The 14046-nt window shown below is 47.6% G+C and overlaps 1 protein-coding gene across 3 annotated transcripts in view; it reads right to left on the bottom strand.

Moving 5' to 3' along the window:
- The window catches only part of fgfr3 (fibroblast growth factor receptor 3), a 55723-nt gene extending 54925 nt beyond the window's left edge, over positions 1–798 (bottom strand). For 2 of the 3 annotated variants that reach the window (XM_056425992.1, XM_056425993.1), the window contains exon 1: positions 537–797. In XM_056425992.1, coding sequence (XP_056281967.1) covers positions 537–735 — 199 coding nt within the window. In that variant the 5' untranslated portion in view covers positions 736–797. Of the gene's footprint in view, positions 1–536 lie in introns of all 3 variants that reach the window. The other variant, XM_056425994.1, reaches the window with a different exon arrangement.
- Between the last annotated feature and the right edge of the window lie 13248 nt (positions 799–14046).

The following is a 14046-nucleotide window of genomic DNA, read 5'->3' as shown; positions in this document are numbered from 1 at the left end:
TTTTACGCTACTGCTTTCTCCCTTTTGACCCCCGCCTCCCCCCCCCGACCCCTTCTCCCCCTCCCCCTCATAGAGCTCTGTTTACATCGCACACTCGCCTAACACCGAACTCATCTCCTCATATGATCATTTATTTCACCTTTGATTGTGCATTAGGTGTGTGTGTGTGTGTGTGTGTGAAGCTTGGCTGCCAGCTAACCAGTAGCTGAAACCAAGTTTAACTATCTAATAGTTCACTATTTAGTTTGAGCTAGTAGGACTTTTAGAGGGCTGAAGAGGTGAATCCATGGACGGACACACACACACACACACACGTTTAACTGGCACGGTGAGGACAGTGGTCAAAAAGGTGTCTGCTGGGGACCACCCTTTCTAAATGAGATACAGACATGGTTCCAAGTCCCAATTTTTTATTTTATTTTAGATTTTCATGTATCACTTGAACACACACACACACACACACACAACTAGGCGCATGATTTCCCCCGTCTAAAAAAACACCTGTCATGTTTAAGACCAGCCCCTGTTGGTCTCACCTGTCACTCGGATGGTGTAGTTGCTGAGCAACGCGTTGCCGTGGGCGAGCCGGCAGGAGTAGACGCCCGAGTCCGCGTACGACACGTTGATGATGCGCAAAATCCTCTGGCCCAGCCGCGTCCGGTTGCTAGGCACCAGCCCGGCGCCGTCTTTGAACCAGGCGATGGGCTCCGAGTGGTCCTCCAGGTCACATGACATTTCCAGGGTGTCCCCCACGCCCAGAACGTAGTCCTCCAGGAAGGCCGTCTCACTGGACACAGAGTCTGCAGGAAAAGAAGACAGAGGTGTGAGGTTTGGTTTTCAACACGTTGAGACGCATCCAGCCGATCAACGATTTGTAAATCTGTGTTTAGAGGTTAACTCCATCTCGTAATACACTTCTCAACTTTAAGTTTTAAAAATAACACATAACAAAGCTTACATTGTTTTATTGAAACTCTCATTATTATCAAGTGAAAATGTGCTGCTTCTTAACCCTTGTGTTGCCTTCGGGTCATTTTGACCCGAATCAATATTACACCCTCGGATTAATTTGACCCCATTCAATGTTTAATGTCGGTGTTCTTTCGGTAGTCAACAAACAAACATAAAGTGCCTCACACTTAAACTTGGAAAACAATATTAATTCTAATAATTTTCTGGAGGTTTTAATTGCTGGCGTCAAATTGAACCCAAAGGGTAAAATATGTTAGTAAATATAAAGGTAACAGGAGGGTGAAACATTGAATCGGGTCAAAATGACCCATAGGCGGGGGGAGGGTGTAATATTGATTCGGGTCAAAATGACCCGAAGGCAACACAAGGGTTAAATGTGAAGGTTTGCTTCTTTCTATCTGTTAGAATGTAAGCTATATATATATATATATATTAGGGCTGTGAAACGATTAAAATTTTTAATCGGATTAATCACAGGTTTTTGTGGATTAATCATGATTAATCACATATTACCGATATTCTCGGTATATTTTGTGAGAACATAGAGATTTATGACAAAAGACGGATATATACATTTATACATTCTTCTATACAATGGTGCTGCAACTCAGCAGTTATTTAGCAGTTTTCTTCCATATGGAACATTAATACATCTTCATCCTAAACAGAATGTTTAACCCTCCTGTTACCTTCGGGTCAATTTGACCCCATTCAATGTTTAATGTCGGTGTTCTTTGGGGTCAATTTGACCCCAGGCTGTTTTTCACTGTGTCAAACATATCAGAAATATCAACTTTTTTATTTATTTAAAGGGCTATTTAGGTAGTCAACAAACAAACATAAAGTACCTCACACTTAAACTTGGGAAGCAATATTAATTCTAATAATTTTCTGGAGGTTTTAATTGCTGGGGTCAAATTGACCCCAAGCGTAAAATATGTCAGTAAAGGTAACAGGAGGGTTAAACAGAGCATTTTTCTCTTGTTTGTCAACCATTAACTCCACCATGATACAATCTAAAGGTGGACAGATTGCCAAGTGACTTTTTTTTTGCTCGGTCCCGATGCGCGCACGGAGCTCTGTGGCGCGCCAGACGGAGATCGATAAGTGTTAACGCAACGCGAAGAGACAGAAATGACATGCTGCTGTGGAGATACGATCAACAACAGACGTTTAGTTTAATCAAAGAACAAAGACGTGCTATAGAGAACATGACAGAGGTCGGGCCAATCTCTTTAATGTCATGCGATCTACCAACACTACGCCGCGATCGACTGGCAGGTCGCGATCGACGTGTTGAGACCCTGATCTACAGGAAGTAAAAGTCGTAACAAGGTTTCCGTAGGTGAACCTGCGGAAGGATCATTACCGATGAACAGACCGTCTGCATGAGAGCGGACAGAGTTCAGATTGAAGTGGTGGATTGGAAGCTCATTTTGCAAGTGACTTTTTTTCGTCCCGACGACCAACAACAGACAGATTGGAAGCTCATTCTGCGCATGCGTTAAATGCGTAAAAAAAAAATAACTAGTTAAACCTGTAAATGGATTAACTGAGTTAACGCGTTATTTTTCACAGCACTAATATATATCATCAAAAATCCCTTTTCTCCACACCGGATTTGTAGAATTCTAAAAATGAAGGCCTTAAGATGTTGTAACGACACCATCTTTCTCTTTCAACGGTGTAATTAGGAGGAACACTCGGTCTCAGAAGCCTCCTTCTAAATCAAAGAGGCTGTGATGCAGAACTAACCGCCGACCCGCCGGCAACCGATTAGTCGATTCGCCTCCGGAAGTCGGAAAAGTGGCATTTTTCATTCCGGCACCAAGACGGAGACAGATCCTGGTGTTTGTGTGGGAAAGCCCCCCCCCTCCCCCGCTCCGACCTCCCCCGCTCCGACCTCCCCCCCTGTCACACACCTCCCTCGATTAGCCAGGAGGGAAAATCAACATGTTTACTGGCCTCGCTGAGGATGGAAGGCCGGTCTGGAGCAAACAAACAGTGGGTCCCCTTGTGTCTCCTCAGCCAGACCTCCATTATACATCCCCGCCGTCGGGGAGAGACAGAGAATCAACCTCGCGCAACACTCCGGTCGCTCTGGCAACCATTCAAGGGGAACGGCCACCTATGTACACAACCTTGAGGACGCTCAGACGCACACATAACACACGTAAGTCACACATGTGCAGGCGTGCATCACAAACGCCTGCTGCGGAAGGCTTTTTGAATGAGCTCACCCGGCCGCCCGCAGGGGGGGGGGGGGGGGACGCCACGAGGTGCGTCGAGATGCATGATTTACGACGGCAAACACGCCCACCACCGTCGACCCGATGAAAGGGCGTCGGCCTCGCTGACTGGCGGCCAACGCGAAAAACAGCCTCCAAAGCAATTTGAAAATTGAAGTTGAGAGGCGAGGCCGGAATCGGGAGCGGTCCCGGACGAGACCGTCTTCACGGGGGAATTCATAACGGCCGCGCTAAATTATAGATGAGCTCTCGCCCGCTCAGAAGCCCCGGAGACGAGCGCTCCCTGGCAGACGGACGCACGCCGCCAGAGCTCAGACCCCCCAACACGACCGCGAGGGGTTTCTGTCTTCCAGGTGCGGCGGGTCTTAAACAAAGTGGACTGAAGAGATGAGTTGCGAGACGCTTTAAAAAAAAAAAAATTATGTTACGCTCTCTCTTGTTACACCCAATAAAAATCCCGGAGATGTTAAGTCAACAACGTGCTGCATGGCCTCTTGGCTTCGACAACGATATTTACAACACTTTTTTTTCTCTTAAAAAAAAAAGAAAAGCAGAATAGGCCCATTCAGGGCAAGAAAAGCACCGAGACGGCGGATCACGGAACATAAATCCGAGCCCGGCATGTGTGTTACTTATGACCTCTGTCAAAGGAAAGGAGAAAATGGTTCTTAGAATATCGTCAGGTCTTAAACATGGGGGGACTGGGCTTCATGGGGTGGATATAATAATCTCTAGACACTCGTAGCTCACTCTGGATTCATGGATCCGAGCAGCTGAGCATGATCTCCTCTGGCAGCTCTGCACCGAGGCTGGAAGGCTTCTTTGTATTGAGCACATACTTCCTGCTTTAAAAGGGTTAGTCCGTCCCTCATTACAAAACACATATTTTCTCACTTTGGCTGCAGCTCTTGGTCTCCAACAATTCATATAGTTTCAGTTGCAATACGCTTCGGCTTTTAATGAATCTGTTATTTTTCCACGACATGTACTCATGTACTTAAAGCCTCCTGCGGCCACACAGCATATTTAATTAGGATGTGTTAATAGCAAGGCGATGAATGTGTGTGTGTGTGTGATAAATAAGTTTGCTTTGATCCTGGGAAAAAAAAAAAGTGAAAAACTTTGCCACAGGGAAAAAAATGCAATCTACCAAAAGAACAAAACAAAAACAATAGATGTTTGCTCCATACATAAAAAAAGGGGAAAAAAATTGAAATAACTCGGGTGCCATACAAAAAAGAGCAAATCCCTCTTTTTTGGTCACCCTCAATGACAAAACACCCACTTCAGCTTCAGCTCCTGCACTTCGACACGCAGATTTAAAATATGGAGGGGTAAGAAAAAACGAGATGCTTTGAATAAAAGTGGATTTTGTTTGAAAAGGCTTTCAGGACGGACCGCCGCAGTGCACGGCCGCCGGTCTGACCACAGTGACGAGAGACGGCTCTCTGGAATGTGGTCGTGCAAGAAGAACGCGCCAAGAGTCCTAATGAGCACACGGGCACGTTGAGTTCCCGAAGAGACACAAATCCCAGCTGCTGCCGGTCCAGCTGTGCGGGAACGTGGAGGTGAGGTTGTTAACGTGATGGAGGTTGTCGGCGAGTCCTGGAAACGCGAGAAGGAGGTCCACGTTTTGACCACGGGAAGAATTCCAGAAACCCTTTAGAGCAGGAAGAGCAGGAACTGATCGGGATCTACATTTCTTTCCATCTTGACGACGCTCACAGCCCAGCTGAAGCTCCTGAAGTATCTCACAACGGTCAAAACGCAGTAAATAACTAGAACGGGCACTCGGTAGAGCGCATACCTTCGCATATCACAAGATTGGGCATTGAATTATGAACATTTTGGCATTAGTTGCATGCCAATTGGATAGAAATTGACCGTGCTATGGTAAAAAGAAGATTTTGACCTTTTCATGACCTTGACCTTGACCTTTGAAACGATTGATCCCAAAATCTAATCAAATGGTCCCCGAATAATAACCAACCATCCCACCAAATTTCAAGTGATTCGGTTTAATACTAATTGTGTTATGCGAATAACACGCATACAAATAAATAAATAAATACATAAATAAATAAATGGCGATCAAAACATAACCTTCCGCATTTTCAATGCGAAGGTAACAAACGCCACGACACGCTTTTTGTTCCGACTGAAAAAACCAAAGGAATTAAACGTCACAGTGGTGGTTTGTGGGTAAAATATCACGACTTTGAACCGGTCGGACGGTTTGGTGCGACTGCTCGGCCATTCCTCTACGTATCCTGTTCTCATGAAACACGCCGATTCAAAGCCTTTTTGTCTTTTCAAAATCCTTTGTGTTCCGGCGAGCCGCTCGACAACGAACCCGTCTGATGTCAGAGCGCCGCCGGATCGGATCAGATCTGAAGTGATGGCGGCGCGGCAGATGAAAAGGGAAGCAGCGAGGCGTTCCCGCTGTTTCCTCATCCGGTGTGGCATGTGTGAGAAATTCAGCTGCCTGGTATGTATGTGTGTGTGTGTGTGTGTGTGTGTGTGTGTATCTGAAGGGGGCGTGAGCACTCTCACCGGAACCTGGGGCCAGCTGGAATCAATGTGTGATATGTACTCTTTGAGTGTGTGTGTGTGTGTGTATATGTGAAATGTACATGTGTGTGTGTACGTATGTATCGCCATTGTAAACGAGGAACAGAGTGCATGTGTGAGTGTGTGTGTGTGTGTGTGTGTGTGTGTGTGTAAAAAGGCTGGGCGGTCACTCCATAAATCAAGAGGCCCCCCTGCCCTCCTGGCCCTCCTTACCCTCTCGGCTCAATATCATAACAAATAGCCCTTCAGAATAAAATGAAGTCTCTCTTTGAGACCCCGTCGTACGTTGGCGCGCCGCATGCAGACTCCGTCTTCTGTGTCCGTCTGAAGAGGTTTATTTATCCTCCACAAACTTCTGCAGGGGCCGGCGGGCCGGCTGCGGCCCCCGGGATGAAAAGAGCTCTTTATGCGGGGAGCCTTTTCCACGCCGGAGGAACAGGAAGCGGCGCAGACCCCCGACCCGAGGAGCCGCCGCCGCGTCGGGCCTCGGACGACGTTCGGCTCGGCGGACGCGCGAACGCTTCGTCCGACTCGCGTGGTTTGAAGTGATACGTTTGGGTTTTACTGGTTTACAACGCCGGCTGACTGTCTGTCGACGCACATTCATATCAATAACTATTACTCTCGCATTCGGAGCAGGAGTTCTCCAACAGATGTTCAGCGCCGACGCGGTGAGGAGGGAACCACGAAGCTTCTTCAGTGAAACATTAACCCTCCTCTTACCTTTGGGGTCAATTTGGCCCCATTCAATGTTTAACGTCTCTAAATAAATGAATGACATCATTTTGCTTCATATTTCACGACTTTTCCTAATTTATTGGGGACAACTGGGAAAACATCAAATTCACATGACGATATGTTTTCAATGTCCTGAACACAACTTGTACGCATCGGTGTTCTTTGGGGTCAATTTGACCCCAGGCTGTTTTCACTGTGTAAAACATATAAGAACTAGAATGGGCACTCGGTAGAGCGCATACCTTCGCATATCACAAGATTGGGCATTGAATTATGAACATTTTGGCATTAGTTGCATGCCAATTGGATAGAAATTGACCGTGCTATGGTAAAAAGACGATTTTGACCTTTTCATGACCTTGACCTTTGACCCGATCGATCCCAAAATCTATTCAAATGGTTCCCGGATAATAACCATTCATCCCACCAAATTTCATGCGATTCGGTTTAATACTTTTTTAGTTATGCGAGTAACACGCATACAAACAAACAAATAAATAAATAAATACACGGCGATCAAAACATAACCTTCCGCATTTTCAATGCGAAGGTAAATATCAACTTTTTGATTTATTTAAAGGGCTATTTAGGTAGTCAACAAACAAACATAAAGTACCTCACACTTAAACTTGGGAAACAATATTAATTCTAATAATTTTCTGGAGGTTTTAATTGCTGGGGTCAAATTGACCTCAAGGGTAAAAGATGTTAGTAAATTTGAAGGTAACAGGAAGTTAAAGGCAACATATTCCCAATCTGAATTTTGGAGAAAGCCAGCTTAAACATTCTTAAATCATGTTGTTGACATATCAGTCTTATTTTTTTAAAGAGGGAAATTGAGATATCTCTTTGTTTCGCTCCATAAATAAACAAGATACTGTCAGAACAGACATTAACTGTTTTTTAATTAGTCATAAAATATTGTGTAAATCAGGCTGTGGGTGACATATGAACAAACCCTCTGGAAAGTGTAAACTCTCAGAATATAAAAACAACTCATTTTGAAGAAGATGGCCGTTAAAATATATTTACTTATGTATTTTGTATGACTGACAATTACTTTCTGCATCACACATTTTCAGAAATGTTATTTTGGGATATGCACATGAGGCCTTATTATCTAAATGGTCATTGTTGATGGATTTCGGAGGAATGGAGGATTCAGTTCTGGGTTTCATCTCCAGATATCCTCAGAAGAAAACAACACAACTTCTGCCAGTTGCGTATCCTCTGAAGCTCCTTCGTGTCGCCGCTTCAGAGCGACGCCCTCTTGTTCGTGTCTCGCGGCTTCAAACCGGATCGTAAACGGTGGAAGATGACAAGCGTCTCTTTCTGTCGGGGAACTTAACGGGAACTTTTATTGGTCCGCATACCTTTTAAAACCATCTACATTTAAACCACTTTGGAAAGTGATGCAGTCCAGATGGGCCGAGGAGACATTCATCTTCATCAAGCTCATTTTCCCCCCTCCTCCTCTTCCTCCTCGCTAATAATACAACAGGGCCATGTTTCCAACATGTGCGGAGCGGACTGGACACGCTACCAGTGCTAAACATTCCAGGGTCAAAAAGCCTGTTTTCTTATCGCAGGTAATTAGTTGTTTGCTTCTACTTTGTCAAAATAATAACGGATTCTCCTTTTCTTCTCGTAACGGGGGAGAGACCACGGCGTGGACGTGTGACGTCGCGTGAACAGTTTGTCCGTGTAAAGTGCTTCTGAATATATGAATCAAAACGTCATTTTTTTCCGCTTTTGTCTCCACGCTCCCAGAAGTTCCAAAACTAATACATATTTTGTTTTGAAAGGAGTCTCTTCCGCCGCAGCCCGTCTGCTCGCTGTGTCCCGCCAACAGATTCTTTTACTTCTGCTTCCTAAGCTGAACAATTGGACCGGCTGCCAACCGCTTGGCACACTCGGTGTCACATGACCTTCAAACAGGATCTGTGGAACCCCCCCCCCCAGCACCAACCATCAGCCCCTCCAACTCCATAAAGAGCACATCTCTCTTCCTCCATTTCACAGCTATATGCCTATTGTACATCCTGCTAGTGCTGGAAGAGCTCCCTCCTCCTCCTCCTCCTCCTCTTCTTCCTCTTCTTTCTTCTCTGCCCTGTGCAGTGAAACCCCCTCTAATCTCTGTTTAATATGGTTTGGCCGGATGTAAATACCTTCGGACAATGCCCCTTAATCTGAGCCAGCCTGACAACCTCACACCGTTGCAGAGAAGCCTGCCAGCAGAAGATGGAGAGAAGAGAGAGGGATGGCTCGGCGGAGATCAATGAGGAGGGGAGGAGGAGGAAGGAGGAGAGGGGGTTCCCCGGCTTGTTGCCTCCATGCTTCGCCGAGCTCAGGCGCACTTAATCAAAAGAGCCCCTACAATCGAGTTAAAGATAGACGTTGCCTCTAAACATCCCCCCCCCCGGCCTGTGCCAGCCCACCCCCTGCGCTCGGCTGCGCTAACGAGCATCGGAAGCTACTGTACATCCAGAGCGTCTTGGCAGCGGCCAATCGGCCTTTCAGACCCTCTCCCGCCCCGCCCTCCAGCCCCCCGGCCTCAGAGCGGGGTCCGGTCCTCGGTTAATTGTCATTCCACAGACGAACTGGCCGAGTTTCAATTCAACAGACGAGTGTAAGAAGCTGGGCCCCACAGCAGCCAGGATGTCAGCGGAGTGTGTGTGGGGCCACGAGGCGACGTCGTCACGACGCCGAGGAGACGATCCCATCACAAGGCGGCTTTTTGGATCTCCAGATGCTTTTTTTTTTTTGCCGGCCACTTGCTCTTTGGACTTAACGAAGACTTCACTGGCGACGTTTCACGAGTCATCGGCTCGGTTTATTGATTTCGGGTCAATCTGGAGACGTCTGAGGGGCGAGGGACGCTCGCTCAGCGTCTCTGGATCAGAGGAGTGATTAGAAATAGATCAAAGCACAAAAATAGGAACGCCGTTTGACGAGAACAAACGCAGTCTATGAAGAATGGAATTTAAAAAAAAATATTATTAGTTTCTTAAAAGCTTTTATACCCCAAACCCCAAAGACAAGAAACAGCTGATCAAAACGTCTGTGAACTGACGCAGCAGCGCGAGGAGACGCCTGATTGAAATGTTACACTTTGACCTCCGTTGACCCCGACCCCTGCCCTGAACTCTGGCAAGTGAACCCCCCCCCCCACACACACACTCACTGACTATTGATGCTCCCCAGGACCTGTCTGTGGCGGTGGGTGGGATGGTGACAAAGACATCAGTGTCATGTGATGTATGGAAAGGCCCACTTGTTTTTTTGGACTTTGGACACACACACACACACACACACACACACACATACACACACACACAAACATGCACACACACACACAAACACACACACACACACACACACACACACACACACACACACACACACACACTTCCTGAGCCGCTTCCTGTCCCGAAGCTCTTCTTCTTTCTAAAGTGTCAGGTTTACGCAGCACAAGCGTAATCTAAAGTATCCGATGGAGACCCAGTGACCAGAGCTCAGGACGGTACTTTATAAAATAAATAAATTCCTAATAAATAATACTCATTTTGACTTAAAGGACAAATGCCGTACAAAGTAAAATGCATGATGGCCGACTAGAATAAACCTTTTGTCCGGTTGGTGATGTCTTTGTGCGGGACCACATCCGTGATTCTTTGCTCCAACACAACCGCGAGTCGACGGTGTGTTTTTGTAGCGTCAACAACTTCAAACAGTTCGTCAATCACCCTTTCCGGTGCTTTTGGTCTTCAGCCTCTTGATAGTTTCTTTCACGATCGATCAAACTCCCGAAGAAAGAGCGTGAACGAGTTGAAGCGTGAAGAAGAGGAGCAGGCGGTCTCCCGCCGCCGGCTCCGCGCTCCGAACATCGCGGAACTCCTCGCTGCGTTTAGCGCGCTTGCTTCTGAGAGCGGGACGAGAGCAGGACAGCCTCTAATCCCACCGACCCGCCCTCCACGTTCAGCACCAACGGGCCACAGAGAGGAGCACAACAGTTGTCCTGAGACATGGAGACCAGCAGAGCCTGAACACTCACCAACAGTCCTCTGGGTCAAGATGAACCAACTGACAGTTTGGAGAGCAAAGAAACCCCAAAACATGTTTCACATTCAGCTGTAAATGCTAAACGTGACGCTGAAGAGCGCGTCAGCCATGCCCTGCGGGTCGACAGCTGGACCAGATGTATCCATGGTAACCGGGGGGGGGGGCTGCATCTGTACATGCTTCACTATGGCCGACAGCCCTGCTTCGCCATTGGTCAAGGAGTTAATGGAAGACACACGAACATGTTCCATCGCTCTCCTGTTCACGCCGACGTGCCGCTGAGCAAAGCTCTCGCACTCGACTTTGAACCGCGACGAAGAAGTTAGAACTGCAAAAATCTGTCAGCCCTGTTGTTGATGTCTTCTTTCCAGGTTGTTTATTACTTTATTACCTTCGCATTGAAAATGCGGAAGGTTATGTTTTGATCGCCGTGTATTTATTTATGTATTTATTTATTTATTTGTATGCGTGTTATTCGCATAACAAAAAAAGTTTTAAACCGAATCGCATGCAATTTGGTGGGATGATTGGTTATTATCCGGGGACCATTTGATTAGATTTTGGGATCAATCGGGTCAAAGGTCAAGGTCATGGATAGGTCAAAATCTTCTTTTTACCATAGCACGGTCAATTTTTATCCAATTGGCATGCAACTAATGCCAACATGTTCATAATTCAATGCCAAATCTTGTGATATGCGAAGGTATGCGCTCTACCGAGTGCCCGTTCTAGTTAACAGATGTGTCGGTGCTCTTCGTTGTGAAAGCCTGACTTCGGTTGGAGGTCATTGCATAAAGGTCAAAGACGTCAACATGACCCTTTTAAAAAGAAGCTGCAGCCGAGGTTCAGACTGCGACCCGCCTCCCCGGATTGACAAAAAGAATACTCGGTCCTCAGACTTGTAAAAATGATTGAATAGTTTGCAGTAAGGACTTTCTTCGGCGTCGTGAGGAGAGCGTCGGCACGCGAGGAAACAATGCACTTCATAACCAGAGAGGCAGCATTAAAAAATTAAAAATTACATTTCATGAGAGCTTTGAAACGGTTTTGACCCTGGGTGTTTAAAAAAAGGAAAGAAACTGGAGTCAGCTCGACGGTCACCGCTCCGCCATCAGCCGGCGTCTCTCTTTCTCCTCTTTCCACTCTTCCATTACGCTCTGCAGACGGTACCAGGGTTTATTAGTTTAGCTCGCCCAGCAAAATAACATAAGGGGAGAGAGAGGGGGAGGGGGAGGGGAGGTGGGGGGGGAGCTAAGTTTGTTTTTTATATTAGATGAGTCAGCTGCCTTGGATCCTGGATGTGGGGGGGGGGGGGCGGGGGGGCTTTAAACAGAAGGGAGTCGACCCCCGACCTTTCTAAATGAAGCGGTGGCGGAGGAGGCGAGCAACGATGTTGGATCAGCCATCTGAGAGAGGAGGAGAGGCGGAGCCTATTAGACCTGCACGACATGCTCTGGCAATACTGCACTAAATGTTGGTCAAATCAATGAAGCCAATTTGGATTTGTTGTGGCAGACACAGACGAAGAGGAGGGATGTAGGAGGAGGAGGAGGAAGAGGAGGAGGAGAGCAGATGTGTGAGTGTGACCAAGAAGCAGGAGGGAGAGGGGGAAAGGTAAGAGGAAGATAGACGGAGGAAGAAGATGAAAGACACACACACACACACTCTGAATGACGAGCACGGACGTAAAAACAAACCACACACACACACACACACACACACACACACACACACACACACACACACACACACACACACACACACACACACACACACACACACACACACACACACACACACACACACACACACACACACACACACACACACACACACCATGGTGAACACTGTCTGTGGGCTCTCTGCTTCCATTCACAGAAATGTAAATGGGTTAAAGCAGAGGGAGGAGCCCAAAGAAACAAAAACAACAGTCCAGAAGACTCTGTGTGTGTGTGTGTGTGTGTGTGTGTGTGTGTGTGTGTGTGTGTGTTCTGTGCCAACCCCATTGGAAGATTGTATTTTGTTGCTGGCACAGGCAAACAGGTGGCAGGTTGTGTGCCGAGCTGTAAGGAGTCCAACACACACACACACACACACACACACACACACGCACACACACACTCTATGTATGCATGAGGACTGTGTATATTGGCTCATTCTAGCAATTATCCTCCATCATAACTATTCAATCAGAATTATGCAGCCATATATATATATAGTGTGCATGAATGAGAGAGAGAGAGAGATAGAGAGAGAGAGATAGAGATAGAGAGAGATAGAGAGAGATAGAGAGACGGTGAACAGCATTAAACGGTTGAAAGAGACACGTAGCTCTCAACAAAACACAATCAATGAGTCACTTCACAGCACAAACACATTTAGTCAGATTTAACTGCAGCTCCAGCTGACTTAACCCCCCACACACACACACACACACACACCCTGCACGCCCTCCAAAACCAATCCTCCTGCTCTGACACAACGAGCCTCTTTGTTCCGCTCCATGTTTGCCGTATCTGTTGAGTATCTCAACGATTTCCTCAAGGGGAGCTTTGTAATTAAAAACCCGACCGCAAGTCAACGCCGCCAGAGGTAGAGGACATGTACAGGTGTGTGTGTGTGTGTGTGTGTGTGTGTTGCAGAGACACCGTTGGGGTGAAACGGGCAGAGCCTTCGAAGGTCTCCGAAAACTGACGGGGATTTGACAGAAGCCCAAATAAGAAATATCAAAGCTTGCGTCAAAATATCCGAGTGCAGAAGAGGAAGAAGAGAAGAACAAAATGGAATCCCACTGCAGGGCGAGCAGCGAGCCGATCACACACAGCGGCGTCCATCAGTCATCCGCTGACGGGCAGAGAGACTTTCAAAGGCATTAATTAGGTGTATTAATACAACCGTAACCGTGGCCTGCAGACGGGGTCGGGCCGACAGCGACCCCTGACCTACAGCGACCCCCTGACCTACAGCGACCCCTGACCTACAGCGACCCCCTGACCTACAGCGACCCCCTGACCTGGCGACCCTGACCTACAGCGAGCCCTGACCTACAGCGACCCCTGACCTACAGCGACCCCTGACCTACAGCGACCCCCTGACCTACAGCGACCCCTGACCTACAGCGACCCCCTGACCTACAGCGACCCCTGACCTACAGCGACCCCTGACCTACAGCGACCCCCTGACCTACAGCGACCCCTGACCTACAGCGACCCCTGACCTACAGCGACCCCTGACCTACAGCGACCCCTGACCCACAGCGACCCCTGATCTACAGCGACCCCTGACCTACAGCGACCCCTGACCTCCAGCGACCCCTGACCTACAGCGACCCCTGACCTACAGCGACCCCTGACCTACAGCGACCCCCTGACCTACAGCGACCCCTGACCTACAGCGACCCCTGACCTACAGCGACCCCCTGACCTACAGCGACCCCTGACCTACAGCGACCCAT

Source organism: Pseudoliparis swirei, chromosome 11 (assembly GCF_029220125.1).
Source record: "Pseudoliparis swirei isolate HS2019 ecotype Mariana Trench chromosome 11, NWPU_hadal_v1, whole genome shotgun sequence".
Classification (NCBI taxonomy): domain Eukaryota; kingdom Metazoa; phylum Chordata; class Actinopteri; order Perciformes; family Liparidae; genus Pseudoliparis; species Pseudoliparis swirei.
The sequence above is the reverse complement of the archived record's forward strand: the minus strand, read 5'-3'. Positions and strand labels throughout refer to the sequence as shown.